Source organism: Mustela nigripes, chromosome 2, assembly GCF_022355385.1.
Source record: "Mustela nigripes isolate SB6536 chromosome 2, MUSNIG.SB6536, whole genome shotgun sequence".
In the NCBI taxonomy this organism is placed as follows: Eukaryota; Metazoa; Chordata; class Mammalia; order Carnivora; family Mustelidae; genus Mustela; species Mustela nigripes.
The window spans coordinates 150,537,108-150,552,782 of record NC_081558.1 but is presented as its reverse complement, the minus strand read 5'-3'; the positions used below and the strand labels follow the sequence as shown (position 1 = coordinate 150,552,782).

General features: G+C 39.5%; 1 protein-coding gene and 1 non-coding gene across 7 annotated transcripts in view; one reads left to right on the top strand and one right to left on the bottom strand.

Annotated features, from left to right (window-relative positions):
* The window catches only part of PLS1 (plastin 1), a 117,444-nt gene that overhangs the window by 47,400 nt on the left and 54,369 nt on the right, over positions 1–15,675 (top strand). For 3 of the 6 annotated variants that reach the window (XM_059391808.1, XM_059391806.1, XM_059391811.1), the window contains exons 2-3: positions 10,538–10,694; positions 15,341–15,444. In XM_059391808.1, the coding sequence (XP_059247791.1) occupies positions 15,375–15,444 (70 nt within the window). In that variant the 5' untranslated portion in view covers positions 10,538–10,694; positions 15,341–15,374. Of the gene's footprint in view, positions 1–8,642; positions 8,722–10,537; positions 10,695–15,340; positions 15,445–15,675 lie in introns of those variants that run through there. The other 3 variants (XM_059391809.1, XM_059391807.1, XM_059391810.1) reach the window with 2 other exon arrangements.
* Positions 13,518–13,622, bottom strand: LOC132012720 (U6 spliceosomal RNA). The gene has a single exon (XR_009402707.1). It is a non-coding gene; the product is annotated as a U6 spliceosomal RNA (small nuclear RNA).

The window sequence follows — 15,675 nt, the reverse complement described above, 5'->3', positions numbered from 1 at the left end:
GGGCAAAAAAAAAATGGTATTTCATTATTATTTTAATTTCCATTTAGTTTAGTGGCTGTTTTATTTGTACTTTTTTTTTAGGATTTATTTACCAACTTTAGAGAGAGAGCATGAGCGGGAAGGGCAGGGGGAGAGGGAGATAGACTCTCAAGGAGATTCTGTGCTGAGCACGGAGCCCGATGTAGGCTCCGTCTCTCAAGACCCTAAACTCAGGACGGAGCCAAAACTAAGAGGCAGAGGTTGAACCGACTGCGCTACGCAAGCACCCCTAGTGACCATTTTAAAAGGATGTTTTCAGTAGGTCACCGATTTTTCAGTTTAGAAAATTTTCTTAGTCGTAGGGGCTAGAGTGGCTACTCACTTGTCCTTTGTGTTACTTGCTATTCCCCTACTGCCTACTGGATCCTTCGGTGGAAGGTGTGTTTGGTGACAGGGTGGTGGGTGAAAGAATGCAAACCACAGAAGTTGAGCCAAGAGTTGAATTGCTCAACATAAGGGAAGTGGTTGGGGTGGAGGTTAAGGAAAGAAATACCCCGGAAAGTGGGAGGCTGAAACCTAAAGGGGGTGGTCCAGGAGTTGTTGACAGGCAAGGAGGTGCTATCACAGAGAGGAGTTTGGGAGAGAGATTGGGTCGGTTCATTAAAGGAAAATGTGCAGAATTTTGTCCAGCTGTGGGTAACATGAACTTTCTTCTCCACGTTTCCACAAAATCTTAAGTAAAATAATTCTCATTAAATGCATTGTTAGGTTGGCTCTGTTTGAGGGTATATATGTTGAAGCGGATGGGCACAGAGTAAGAGCCAAGTACTGGATGGGGAGAGTCAGGGAGAGCAGAACCTGCTAAAGTAGCCCTCACAAGACACCAGAGTGCTGGACTAAGGTAGTGAGAAGTAAAGATGAGGAAGAAGGGGTATTCCAGAATTTGGAGTAGGATTTGGTGGTAAGTTATGGTTTTTTTGCAGGGAGAGGATAATGGAGTCAAGATGATTTTGAGGCTTACAGTTTGGGAGACTGCATACACAGGAGATGTCTCAGATGACTGGGACTAACCTTTGGAAGGAAGGGTCACTGTTTCTAGGCTTATAATTGGGGGTGTGGATGCTAGCGATTTTGAATGGTTGACATGGGCCCAGAAGGTGGTGGTGTCAGAAAGTGTCTTCCCCATTTTTCCTGTTCTCCTGTAAGCTCTGGAGTCCTGGTATAGCTCAGAGAATGGAGAGGGATTTATTTAACAACTAGTGTTGGTCTTCTCAAGTGATCGTATTGAGTAGGTCTTTGAGGTAATTTTGATTTAATTCAGGAAAATAAGGATTATAATTTGAGAGTTACAGAAAATTTTATAGCTTTACAATTTATTATACAGATTTTCTGTATCATTGATGGCTTTTGACTCATTAAACTATTGGTAATTAACCTCTTGCAGTCATTGGTAATTTCTTTCTTTATTTCTAAAGCTATATAACCTGTGACATAGAAACATTAATGCCAGTGTGTTCTAGTTTTGGCTGTTATTTGTCTTCAGTGGTGTTTACTCTGAGTCCTTTCTTGATGTAAATACTCTTACCCAGCATTGTCAAAGGTTTGTTCTAGAACTCTGAGTACAGCATTTTATTCCTGTCTAGATGCCCGTTCTGTCATCTGTGGAGAAGTGTGGACTGGATTTTATAAATGTGATAAATCATTAAACTTCAGTCTCAGTTTCTTTGTTGGGAGACCTATGTCTAATAAGAGGTTAAAGAGGTAAAATGGATGCTTGGAGAGTATAAAATACTCAATAAATATAGAGTGCTGTTTAATTTTTCTAATGCCAAGATTCTGATATGAGAAAATTTCCAGAGCTGGTAGCGGGCTCTGCCTCCCATGCTCCACAGCAAAAGGTTCAGATAACCTCACAGTGCTTGGGCAGATATCCACTTGCACTGTGGAGGTGTCCATCTCCTGTGGTAGGAATGGCTCTGACCTGTTATGTTCAGCTAGCAGAATCCTTCCATGGTAGCATGCTGGCTATTGAAAGAATGATAAAACCATAGTTTTGTGAATTATTGTATTCTTTAAGAAATCTGTGGTGATGAAGGAGCAGGAGGCTGGCATCCTTTGCATTTGTTGGAAAATATCATTTTTTGGCACTAATAATTTTTATCCATAATTGATAGAAATTTAGGATTTCTAAACACACACATATATGGTAATTCCTTCTTCCTTTGTCAGTTAATAAAGAGGGTCAGAGTTGGTTTCTATAGGTTGTAAAACAAAGTGCCTCAGGGTTTCAACTCCTGAAAAGTTTTAATTTATGTACAAAGTGAAACATTTCAAATTTAAACCAATGAGTGCTTTGGAGGTTAAAGTTCAAACCCCAACCTGGAAACACCCTGGATAGGACTCATCAGCTTATTTGGACACAAGCTGGACAAGAATGTCTGTGTTGTTGTGAATCATTTACATGGAAATTCTTGGGTGGAGATGGGGGGAAAGGATTATAAACTAGGAAGTAATGCCCGGATTATTCCAGAGCCCTTGGAAGTGACTCAGCTTCCTGTTCTCTGATAGCTCTTTGACATTTGTGTTGAGGCATTTATTCTGAATGAAATATTTGGCAATATAGGCAGTTACAGTCTGGGAGTCTCCCTCATGTATAATTTCCAGTGACTAAATAATACATAGAAAGTAAGAGTAAGGTACTTTTGTAGAGACAGAAAAAAAGGTAATGTAAAAGAATTCATATAATTCTCACAAAGCTCATTTAAATCCTTCCATGCATTCTCTGGATTTCTAGTAAAACATATTGCACATAGATAATTAAAACGGTGTTTTCAGAAGTTGAAACTCTGAGACACTTTATTTTATAACCTGCAAAAACCAACTCTGACTCTCTTTATTAACTAACCTGTCTCAGACCCTCTTTAAAACTGTCCACAATTCACGCTAACTGTATGCCGGAAAGCCAGGTTCTAGGCAGGTTCTAATAGGAAGTCGTCACTGGGTGTATAACATGAGATGTAGGGGTAGAGGGGAATGTATGGAGACCACCACTATGAAGTATAATTAGGGTCTGGACTTGGAAAACTTCTTGGCATGGATCCCAGCTCTGCCACTTATTGCAAAGCCTTGGACCTCAATTACTTTACTGTGAAATAGGAGTTGTAATATTACCAACCTCAGGGAGTTTCTGTGTAGATTGAGACAGTCTATGTATTACTTAGAACAGTGCTTGGCCTATGGTGAGTACCCAAGAATGTTTATTACTGTCAGAGAGATAAGGGAAGTCTCCCTTGCCTTTTTGGACTGCTGTGAGTGTTGTGTTTTGTGATTTCTTTGGATAGAGAGTTTGACGGAGATTTAATGAGTCCTGTTTATATGACACCCAGGTGGTTTTTTTTTTTTTGAAGATTTTATTTATTTATTTGACAGACAGAGATCACAAGTAGGCAGAGAGGTAGGCAAAGAGAGAGGAGGAAGAGACTCCCTGCCGAGCAGAGAGCCTGAGGAGGGGCTCGATTCCAGGACCCTGGGATCATGACCCCAGCTGAAGGCAGAGGCTTTAACCCACTGAGCCACCCAGGTGCCCCAACACCCAGATGTTCTTAATTGGGTGGGATGAGTTCAGTTCAGGAGAAAACTATTAGAATGACATCCTTGCATTTGCTTGGGAGTCAGATTTAAACCTTGGTTTTTGCCTCTTGGAAATACAGAGATTGTGCAGAAGGCAAATGAACCCAGGCCAAAGAGATTCTGTATAGCTCTAGGTCTTCTTGGTATCCCCTGACTATAAGGGTTGGGCATGTGGCCTGAGCTCTGCCAATCAGACTGATGTCCTGGGAATTAGACTGTCATCTGCGACTGATGGGGGTTGAGGCACCTGGAGACAGCTCTAAAAGCTCTAAAAGTTTCCACTGTGAAGCTCCTTAGAACTGCCTGGCTCCTGGCCTTCCAGAGCCTGCTTGTTTAGCCCTCCCTGACTTTTTGAACCAGCATGTTCCATGGTGTTCCATTTTGGCACATTTTGCCAGAATCAGTTTTTGTGGTTTACAGTGAAAATACCTTAACTGGCACAAATACCAAGTAGGCAGATTAAATGTGTCCATTGTCAGTAGGTAAGAGGATACAGATGAAGCTATGAGTCTTGGAAATAATAGAAAATTCCTTTTTAGTGAGTATGGCTTACAGTGAGAAGATCACTTGTTTTCTGAGGTGCATAAGGAGTGAACTGTTGACCTAGTTGAATGGAAAAAGGAACAGTCTGTAGGTTGGCCAGCACTGGCCTGCTCCCAATAGGAGGTGTAGCATGCAGGCACCTTTGGAGATGGCAGGGGTTACTTTTCATGTCAGAAGTTGAAATTCCTAGTAGGCAAAAAGATAAACTCATTTTATCTAAAGAAGATACTTTTCATTGTGCTTTATGGTGTAGTGCTAATAGCTGAGAATTTGTATTGTAAGTTTAACATTAGGGCTGATTTAAAAAAAAGAAAGATATATATAAAAAAGAAAGCTATATTTGCAATAAACTGAAGAACGGTAATGCTCTTTTGTGGAAGGACTTAGAATCAGTTACTAAAGATATTAAACAGTTATTTTTTAAAAAGGCTTTCAGAGGAGTGACATCTTTTGAATAAGATTACTCACCATTATTGTCACCAAGAGGTTAAAAGTGATTTTTGAGTATTTATGTTGTATTGCATCATCTTATCACTGTAATATTTTTTTAAAGATTCTGTTTATTTGAAAGAGAATGAGAGAGAGAGAGAGTGATAGAGAGAGAGTATGAGATGGAGGAGCAGAGGGAGAAATACTCCCCGTTGAACAGGGAGCCCGATGTGGGACTCAATCCTGGGACTCCAGGATCATGACCTGAGCCACCCAGGCACCCTCACTTGTAATATTTTTAATTACAGAAGAAATAGAAGATACTCCATTGCTCTCAAAAAACTTAAAAATTAGATAAGGTACTGTTATTCAACTGTTATTGAAGTTGAATTGTTATTGAACTGTTATTGAAGTTCAAGTAGATTGAAGAGTTAGCTGTTATTGAACAGCACTACTGTTATTGACACTTAGACAACAACTCCATTCTGTCAGAGTCAGTGTTCTTTGGGGAGACCACTAAGAATTTTCTCCCTTAACTGGGATTTGCGTCTTTCTCTGACTATTCATTTTTCAAGGCCCAGCTCAAACAGTACCTCCTCTGAAAGTCTTCTTGGAAGACTGGGAGCAGTTGGAAGATTCTTCCTTTCCTATTGATTTCATTCTAGCTTGCATAATAATTCTGAAGGTGACATCCTAGTTCATTTGGAGGGCTGACTCTTTAGTAGGGGCTATATCACGTTGGAAAACGGATCCAGAGGCAACTCAAGGCCTTTTTGGAAAGAACTGGGATTAATAAGTGGCATTTATAATGGGTAAAGGAGTCTCATGTGTTTGCCATTACTGTCGTCTGTGGTTTATTGATTCCCTTACTAGATTATAAATTCTTTGAGAGCTGATGCTGTGTGTTAGTCATCATTAGATTGCCTTCAACACTTGGAACAACACCCAGTGCCTTAGATGTTCTCAGTAAACATGTGCTGAGACAAAATGTGGCCAATGGGGAAACTCATGGTGGAATTCGAGCTCTGCTTGGAGGGCATGTGAAGAATTAGATGTAGGAGAATAGAGTTTCTCAGGACAGGAAATGACATGAAGGAGAGTTAAGGGACAATCAGGAAGAGGCCTTGGAAGAAAGAGAACGTCTTTCAAAGGGTAAAATGGGGAAGAAGAATTGTTAACAGGGAAGGATTAGAGTCTAGACAGATAGGTTTACAGCTAAAGTATATTGAGGTTAAAATCTGATGAAGGAGATTAAAGTCTAGTTTAAAGGAATAACAACAATGACAACAACAACAAAAGAAAATTTAATTATGGGGTACATTATCTTTTAGAATGTTTTCTTCCTCTTGAATTTAAAAATAGAAAATAATTAAGCAGCTTGTATAATTTTGGATAGCAATATGGTGACATCTCTTGGAAATAGTGTGAATTAGCCAAAACAATAATAGCAGCAAATAAGTTTGATAAATCTGTTGTTTCTAATATTCCTACTTAAAGTCTATTTCAGGTCAATTTCTTTGAGAAGCCATAACTACATTGGATATCTAATTATGTATAAAAATGCTATTAAAGACTAGATCAGGGGTGCCTGGCTGGTGCAGTCGGAAAAGCACGAGACTCTTGATCTCATGTGTTTGAGCCCATACTGCATGTAAAGATTACTTAAAAATAACTAAATAAATATTTTTTAAAAAGACTAGATAGGGAGTTTTTGTTTGTTTGTTTGTTTGTTTGTTTTTAAGCCTCATTCATTCCTGAATTCCTGTCTGCCATACATCTTTCTTATTCCCTTTGTACTTGGAAGCACAGTGTTGTTCCACGCAGCAGTAGGTCCCATGGTAGGTCAGGCACCCCTTTGAAAATTGAACAGACTTATAGGAACTTTGATACTTGGGGAGCCCTGTTTTGTGAGCTACTGGGTGAAGCTACAAACATCTTGGGTGTCTATTATTGTTACTGTCATGTATTAGGTACATTTCTTTCTTTCTTTTTTTTCCTATGTGCAATGCATTAGTAATTTCCTGATTGTAATGATTTGTTGCCTTTGAGTATTTGTTATTGCAGCTAGATTGCCTGCCGTCCTTCATAACAGAAAGACCTGCCATTCCTCATAATTTATTACTACTCAGTTTGTCATCTTTAACAAGAAACGAGTTAGGAGAAATGGGAAGGATCTTTCTGGATATAGAGAAGGGAAAAAAGGAACAAAGAAGCCGTAAGTCCAAAGGACTTTAGGCTAGGAATATAGTTTTCAGCGCTGTGGGAGCAACCATAAATGGACTTCTATACTTCACTGATGCACTGAATTTCTGGGATTAGGTGTGGTGGTGGTGGTAAAATACAAATTAGGACAAAAATCAATGATATTGTTAAGCACTGTATGGTGACAGATGGTAGCTACACTTATGGTGAGCACTGCATAACATATAGAGATGTGGAGTCATGATATAGTACATCGGAAACTAATGTAACACTGTGTGTCAACCATACTCAGATAAAAAAAAAAAAAAAAAAAAGCAAACCTAGGGGCGCCTGGGTGGCTCAGTGGGTTAAGCCTCTACCTTCGGCTTAGGTCATGATCTCAGGATCCTGGCATCAAGCCCCGCATCGGGCTCTCTGCTCAGTGGGGAGCCTGCTTCCCCCTCTCTCTCCTCCTGTCTCTCTGCCTATTTGGGATCTCTCTCTCTCTCTGTCAAATAAATAAATAAAATCTTTTTAAAAACCCCCCAAAACTAAAAATGGGGCCTGGGTGGTTCAGTCGGTTAAGCATCCAACTCTAGATTTCAGCTCAGGTCATGATCTCAGAATCGTGAGATTGAGCCCTGCGTTGAGTTCCGTGCTGGGTATGGAGCCTGCTTAAGATTTTCTCTCCCTCTCTGCCCCCCCCAAAAACCTAAAAAAAAAAATGATGACAAAATAATACTTATTTAGATGTAAACTTAGAAAATATGATTAAATTTCTTTCCCAAATCAGAAAGTTCAAATATTTTCTATCATTTGAGGAATTGGCCTCCCCTTTTATTTTCTTTTTGTGAACTATGTCTATATATCAGTTTGGACTCTGTTGCAAGCAACAGAAATCCAGTTTAACTGGCTTTAAAAAAATGTGTTTCAAGTAACTAAAATCATCAGGGTTTTTAGCACAGCGGGATTTTGCATTCAGCCCTGCCGGGTCACGTTTTCTTTTCATTCACTGGCTCTGCTTTCTGCTGTGTTGGTTTTGGCTTCTTTCTTAGTCCCTAGGTCCTCCCCTCCTGGAGGCAAGATGTGCGCAGCTGCTCTGGTCTCTACTTCTTCATGAAAAACTGATCCAGGGGAGTTTGTGGACTCTCATTTCAGAAAGTTCCACAAAAGCTTTCTTATGTCTCACTGGCTCCAGCTGGCTTATATGCCTGTTGCTAAACCAAATCCCTTTGGCTAGAGAGTATGATGTGCTGATTGGCTTGGAACTAGAGGTTCACTCAAATGCTATGCATGGATTATATGGAATGAGTGGAACCCCAAAACTAAAATTGGTGCTGTTATCAGAAGAAGGGAAATAATTACTGGAAAAGAAAACAGAACATGTTCAGGAAATGATACTTGAAGTATTGATAATGTTATAAAACTATAGGATAGCAATTCGGTATATAACATAGAAAGATGTTGTGTGTGTTGATGGTATGTTGGTTGTTGAATTTTCTGAGAGAGCCACAGTGGTCCTAAAGTGGGGGGTGGGAGAGTGGGAGAGTAGATGGGATATAAATAATAAGTGAGAAGGAAAAGATCCTGGGATAATGGGCAGATTCAGTTACCTTAGCTAGGAATCTGTGATTAATGGTCTCCTGACCTGCTGGCTCCTCTTCTCTCAGAGGAGCCATCACTTGGAAATATCCCTCACTGGCATCGGGGATGTGGTGAGTGGTGCTAACTCTGGTTGGGTTTTGACATGTTAAGAGACAAAATGTTTTCTTTCTTTCTTTCTTTTTTAAAAGATTTTATTTATTTGACAGAGAGAGACAGTGAGAGAGGAAACACAGGCAAAGGGAGTGGAGAAGCAGGCTCCCTGCTAAGCAGGGACCCTGATGCGGGGCTCCATCCCACGACCCTGGGATCACAATCTGAGCTGAAGGCAGATGCTCAACTGACTGTACTAGCCAGGTACCCCCCCTTCTTTTTAAAAAAATATTTTATTTATTTATTTGAAAGCGAAACAGTGAGAGAGGGTGACAAAATGTTTTCTTTTGCCTCTTAGAATGAGCTAATTTGATGGGAGTGTTTCTAGAGAAACACAGAATGTTTCCAGGTTCCCTTGAAAGGCACGTTGGATACACTAGTCACCCATCTGGGTGGAGCTGAGCAGAGTGCGAGGCAAACTTTACCCATGGTCCTCCTCTGCCTAGGCCATCCCTCATCACTTTTGCACTTACCACAGCTTTGTGTGCCGGGGTTTCCGAACAGAGTTGGCACTGTTTGGGTTAGTCAGGATCAATGCAGAGAAGTCTGGAGTAAGGCCTTGTGAGAAAAGACCAGGTTTTTTTCCTGCATGCTGGTTAAGCATTCAGTGAGCTAACTCTAACCCTTCACATCCATTCATTCAGTTGCACAAATCAAGTAACATTTGAACCTCTGTGCTTGGGTGACCAAATCCCATACACTGAGTAGTGAGGGTCAGTTGTGGTGCTCACAGCTTCCATTTCAATAAGTGTCTTTCCTTGAAAAAGTTATTCTTTTGAAATCCTTCTATATAATCTTTTTTTTTGTCTGAACCCATTTCTGAATTCAGAGTACTTGTTGACTCACCACATGCTTTTACATTGGTATTCTGGTGGGGATCATACTACCCTCTGACTTTACTTTGCAGAAGGATGCTCAGGAGAAATCTGAGTTTTATCGTACCTGTGTTTAATAGCTTGCTTTGTCCAAAGAGGGGTCAGTCTGGCATGTAGAGTAGGAGTCTGATATTTAACAAAGTCAGTTGTCTCCTGGTTCATATATATTAAAGGCATTACAGTTAACTAGATAAAATTTGATAAAGTAACAGGTTGATATGGAATATGAATGTGTTTGCTTTTTGGAAAATGAATGATGCTCCCCCTGTTAGGAAATGTGGTTGAAGAAAGAGATTGCTGAAAATACAGAAAAATGAAAGTATTCTCTAGGATTCCTTTAAACTAAAAAGAAAACCCTTTAATTAATTCCTATATCTTAGCTCTTTGTTTTTCCCCATAGTGATTTATTCCAGTTTCCTTGTGATCTTTAAACTTGTAATGGGGAGCAGAGAGTAGCACATAATAGGAAAAGAGGAGGGTTGTGGAAGATAAGAGAACAGTTGAAGAAGGGAGGAGGATACAGGATACCATAGAGTTACATACTCCCAGAGATACTGCAGTGCTCTGACCTTTGATCCAAGGCAGTTCTTTTTTTTTTTTTTTACGTTTTTATGTATTTGCTTGACAGCACTGGTAAGCAGAGAGGCAGGCAGAGAGAGAGAGAGAGAGAGAGAGGAAGGGAAGCAGGCTCCCCGCTAAGCAGAGAGCCCGATGTGGGGCTTGATCGCAGGACCCTGGGATTATGACTCACGCTGAAGGCAGAGGCTTTAACCCACTGAGCCACCCAGGCGCCCCTTATCTATGTTCTTTAAAGCAAATTTATTTTGACTGTGATGCCTCATCCTGCCTGTGCAGTCAGGTTTTTCTCAGGTCCCTGGAATCTGCCCCTTAGGCTCTGTTGTCTGAGGTCTTCAACAGAGCAAAGGCTTGGAGGAAGCTTTTCTGTCCTTGGTCATTAGTCTTCACTGTCCACCTGGGAAACGCCCATTGCTTATTCTGTGCGTCTCTTCCGCAGAGATTCTGCTGCACCTTGTCTGTCCCTATCTTGGCCACCCCTGTGGTCACAGTCTTCCTTGATGGCACCCACAGATTTTCGTCCTTCCCCACCAGGGTAATTTCTTTCTCTCTCTCTCTTCCTCATCTAGTGGCTTCTCAGAGATGTCCTCCTCCCGCTGCCCCACTCGAAGCACACCCAGCCTAAGTAAATCCTAAGGAAGTTTGTACTTCGACCCACGGACTCAAGGAACCTCAGATCCCAGGCTGGTTTTGCTTTCTGTGCTGCCAGCATCCTAAGACAAAGAGGTAGTTATTGCCTTAGTTGAGGAGCGGGACTGGGAAGGCAGGGGAGGTGGAAAATAAACACAATTTGATATTTCAATGAATTATTCTGCCACAATAATATTAACTATTTGATTGTTTGGTAATGAAGTACTTAAAAAAAATGTTTCCCCCATGTCCTGAGGGGCTTTGGGAAATTTTTTCCTGTTCAAATATATTCTTGTGCTATCTTTATTATTTATTTACATACTATTTTTTACTGAGTTTAAAAGTTAAACAATTATATTATGAAATATTTAAGACAAAAATACTGAGGGCACCTGGGTAGTTCAGTGGGTTAAGCCGCTGCCTTCAGCTCAGGTCATGGTCTCAGGGTCCTGGGATCAAGTCCCGAGTCGGTCTCTCTGCTCAGCAGGGAGCCTGCTTCCTCCTCTCTCTCTCTGTCTGCCTCTCTGCCTACTTGTGATCTCTCTCTGTCAAATAAATAAAATCTTTAAAAAAAAATGCTTTATAAAAAATAAATAAATAAATAAAACAAAAATACTGAAAAGTACAGGAACAATTTAACCAATATTCATATACTTAATGCTCAGGTTGAACATATGTTAAAAATTTTGTCGTAATTGCTTTAAATTTCTTTTAAAAAATGTAATAAATTGACCTTCAGCCTCCAGCTGTGTCCCTTGCCTCCATCTCCATAGGACAACCAATATTTTGAGTTAGTGTGTCATTCCCATATATTTTTAAGTTTTACCACCTATATTTGGCAACGTACACAACAAATTCAGTATTTTGGGTTTTTATAATTTATAATAATTGTGACATACACTCTATGTATCCTCTAGTACTTTGCTTTTTGCAGTGACTGTGTTCTTAAGAAACAGATGTGGTTGATTTATTTAATGGTATATATTCTATTGGTTAAATAATAATGTATTCATCCATTATTCTAAAGAAAACAGGCATTTGCTTTAAAATAAAAATTTGCTCTAGGGGCACCTAGGGTGGTGCAGTTGGTTAAGGGAGGGACTCTTGGTTTTGGCTCAGGTTGTAATCTCATGATTGTGAGATCAAGGCCCCTGTCAGGCTCTGTGCTCAGCATGGAGTCTGTTTAAGACTCTTTCTCTACCCCTCTCCCTCTGCACGCACATGCACACTCTCTCCTTCTCAAATAAATAGATAAATCTTAAAAAAAAGTAAGTATGCCCTTAAAATACAAATTTGATGAGCAGTGTAAGGATTTAGCAATTACTCATACTTAAGCGTGACTTAAATTATCAATCTCTTTTTTAAAACTATCCGTGATGCTTGCAGTGAGAGAATAGGGATGTTAATTTACATGTAGAATTTAAGAGCTTGGAGGCACTAGAAACAGATTTGATTTTGAATCTCTTCTTTTGTTAGCCTTCCATAGGTAAGTAATCTCTGCAACCCTCTAATTTACATTTAAGAGAGGATGCTGGTTCTATCAGCATAGTAAGCTTGTGTGTGAGGATGGTGGCAGAATTGCGGGCCCATTGAGAGCCCTCAGTAAATATTTGCCTTTATATTTTGTATTACTAGAGAAAGGGAAGTAAGGGAAGAAGGGAATTTTGGAAGATAGAGTAGGGGCCCAGCTGCCTCAGCTGGGTCAGCAGCTACCTCAAGAACTCTAGAATATCAGGTGATCGGGGATAGGACCACAATGGGAGGAAAGAAAACAGAATAGCTGGGAAGCCCAGAGGTGCCCGTGTAAATAGCTTTGGTCCATCACATTTGGAAGATTTACGGTTGATTGAAAGGCATCAGAATCTTATTGGTCTCAGGGTTGTTCCTAATGCCTTTTCTCTGAAACTGTTCTAGATCCTATAAATTGGAAATGGCTGCTTAGACTAATCCTGCTAAAGCTTTTAAAGGTTCAGGGAGGTTAGAAATTTGAGGGAGGATAAAAGATTGGATTAAATTTTATCTAAATTGAGTTCGTCCTTAGAATATACTCCCTTAAGTTTCTAAATATATATTTGGTTGTGTTAGGATACGCTCCAGGATTAGGAGAGAGGATAAAAAAAGGCTTTAGTTGGTGAAAGAAAGTTTTTAAAATTATATGGGCTAAAAAAAAAAAAAAAAAGCAGAGGAGGAAAACAGTGTTGGAATTACTGAAGAAATACATGGTACACATCAAAATCTATGGGAAGGTATATCTATTTACAGAATTCAACATAACCTGCCCCATTGGGGGGAATCACTGGTTAAGTGATAGTTTTCTAAAATTGCAAAGTAAATTCTCATAACTTCACTCTACAGTGTTTCAGGACTGCCAAGTTATATGCTTCATAAATATGAGTTGACTTAGCTAGAATTCTTTCCTCCAAAACTTTATAAATTTTACAGAGGCAGATTTCTTTTAAAATGTATATATTGGGGGCGCCTGGATGGCTCAGTGGGTTAAGCCTCTGCCTGCAGCTCAGGTCATGATCTCAGGGTCCTGGGATCCAGCCCCAAATCAGGCTCTCTGCTCAGTAGGGAGCTGCTTCCCTTCCTCTCTCTCTGCCTGCCTCTCTGCCTACTTGTGATCTTTCTCTCTGTCAAATAAAAAAAATCTTTAAAAAGAAAAGTATATATTGGGGCACATGGGTGGCCCAGTCCGTTAAGTGTCTGCCTTTAGCTAAGGTTATGATCCTAGTGTCATTGGATCCAGTCCCACATTGGGTTCCCTGCTCAGCTGGAAGTCTGCTTCTCCCTCTGTCTCTGCTGCTCCCTCTGCTTCTCCCTCTGTCTCTGCTGCTCCCTCTTCTTGTTCTCTCTTTCTCTCTGTGTCAAGTAAATAAATGGAATCTTTTAAAAAAAAGGTATAACTTTCTTTAAAAAAAAAATACAGGACACTTCATGAATTTTTGTTGAAAAAACTTCCTTGCACAGTAGCCATGCTAATTTTCTCTGAATTGTTCCAATTTCAGTGCTGATGAAACAAGCACTTAGGAGTGTATCTTGAAGATAGCTCTATATTTTTCTATTTCTCTCATTTAAATACCAAAGGACTTGAAGCAACTTTATTACTTATAAAAATAAAGCTTTAAAAATAAGAAACATATTGTATGGGTAATTGGTTTCCCAATAAGTTTAAGTGCTAGTTTTGTCTAATTGTGGGAAAATAACAAGAGTTTATGTAATTAACAAATCACATAAATTCACATAATCATGAGCGAAAAGAATAGAACCCCAGGTATATTTATCCTTTCAAATGTGGGTTAAACAGAAGGACTCTTAATTTGCAAGCCTTTCTGTGGAGTGCAGTTGGGAAGGTTGGATCACTGTGGGTTTTTTTTGTTTTGTTTTTTTTTTAAAGATTTTACTGACTTATTTGAGAGCAAAAGTGAGAGTGAGATCCTGGGATCATGATCTGAACCTAAGGCAGTTACTTAAGCAACTGAACCACTACCCAGGTGCCCCTTGGATCACTATTTATAAAACTTGAGGCAAGGGATAGAAACCATTTTGCATATGGGAAAGGATATGCAGGATGACCAAAACCACAGATTTAAAGCCAGCTGTGACAGAATTAGCATTTTGCAGAACTAGGGAATTACGCTTAAAATTTCTAAATGATGTTTCATTTCTTTCAGCACAAAATAAGTATGCCTATAAATAGTTTTAACTATAGTGAAACATTCTAAAAGTGAGAAGTCAATAAAATTTTATTATTTTATTATGTAAGATGTAAGAAACTGCATCTGGGGAGTAAGATGAATTCCCTTTACCCCTTCATCAGCTCTGTTACTTGAGCTCTTTTTTTTTTTTTTAAAGATTTTATTTATTTATTTATTTGACAGGTAGAGATCACAAGTAGGCAGAGAGGCAGGCAGAGAGAGAGAGAGAGAGGGAAGCAGGCTCCCCACTGAGCAGAGAGCCCGATGCGGGGCTCGATCCCAGGACCCCAAGATCATGACCTGAGCCGGAGGCAGCGGCCTAACCCACTGAGCCACCCAGGCGCCCCGTTACTTGAGCTCTTAAGATTTTTTTTTAAAAACAGAGTACAATTAGATAGTGGGCAATAGTATATTTTTTCAAACCCAAAGATTTAATTAAACCAGGCCCCAGAATAACTGTAAGATTCAGAAATCTGTCATTTTGAAAGAACACCAAAAATTCCTAAGCAAGATGATATATAGATCACAAATGACACATGAGCCATAATACTCTTCAAGGGCTTCACACAATATGATCTTTATGACCTTTAAATGATCAGTGAAAAATTTTAATGAATAAATTATATTTCAGAAATTACATGCTTACTTTCTTCTTTATGTGGACTTCAGGTCATGTCTTAAAATTTTACTTTCTGACCACTTTCTTTACATTTATAAATGCTATACTTCTCTCAAACCTGAAATGTTTATTTTACTGAAATAGTGGGGCAAAATGTAAATGAAAATTGTACAGGCTATTGAGCATCTATGCCCTGTATAAGCACAAGGTGTAAATGACAGGTGTTTCTTCCCCGTACTAACTCTTTTATTGTCTGGCCTACCTATTCTGGGAAACGGTGTTCCCGGGGTTCTGTTCCTTTTTGTTCCTTGTCAGCCAGACCTCTCAGGTGTTTTTTTCTAGACAGTGTACTGCCTGTGTACTCTGTATCCCAGATAAAATTTTCCAAAGGGCTAATGTTCTTTTTATAACATTTCTTTTTCTAGATATAAGGACCCGAAGGTAGTATTTTCTCCAAAGATGGAAAACAATACCACCGTCATTTCACGGGAGGAACTGGAAGAGCTACAAGAAGCATTTAATAAAATAGGTATGCTTGAGAAAAACTACTTATGACATTGCTATTCTGCTTGATATCAGACTTCCAGGAATGGAACAATACCTTTTGTTGGTTTTACTACCACTCATTTGCCCCTGGCTTTATTCCCCCCTCCTTTTTTTCCTATCCAGGTTTTACTGGATTCATTCTTTCTTTCTGAAAGACAAACTAAGACTGGCTTAAATTTCTAGGAGAACTGGACTTTGAATTCTTTGATAATTT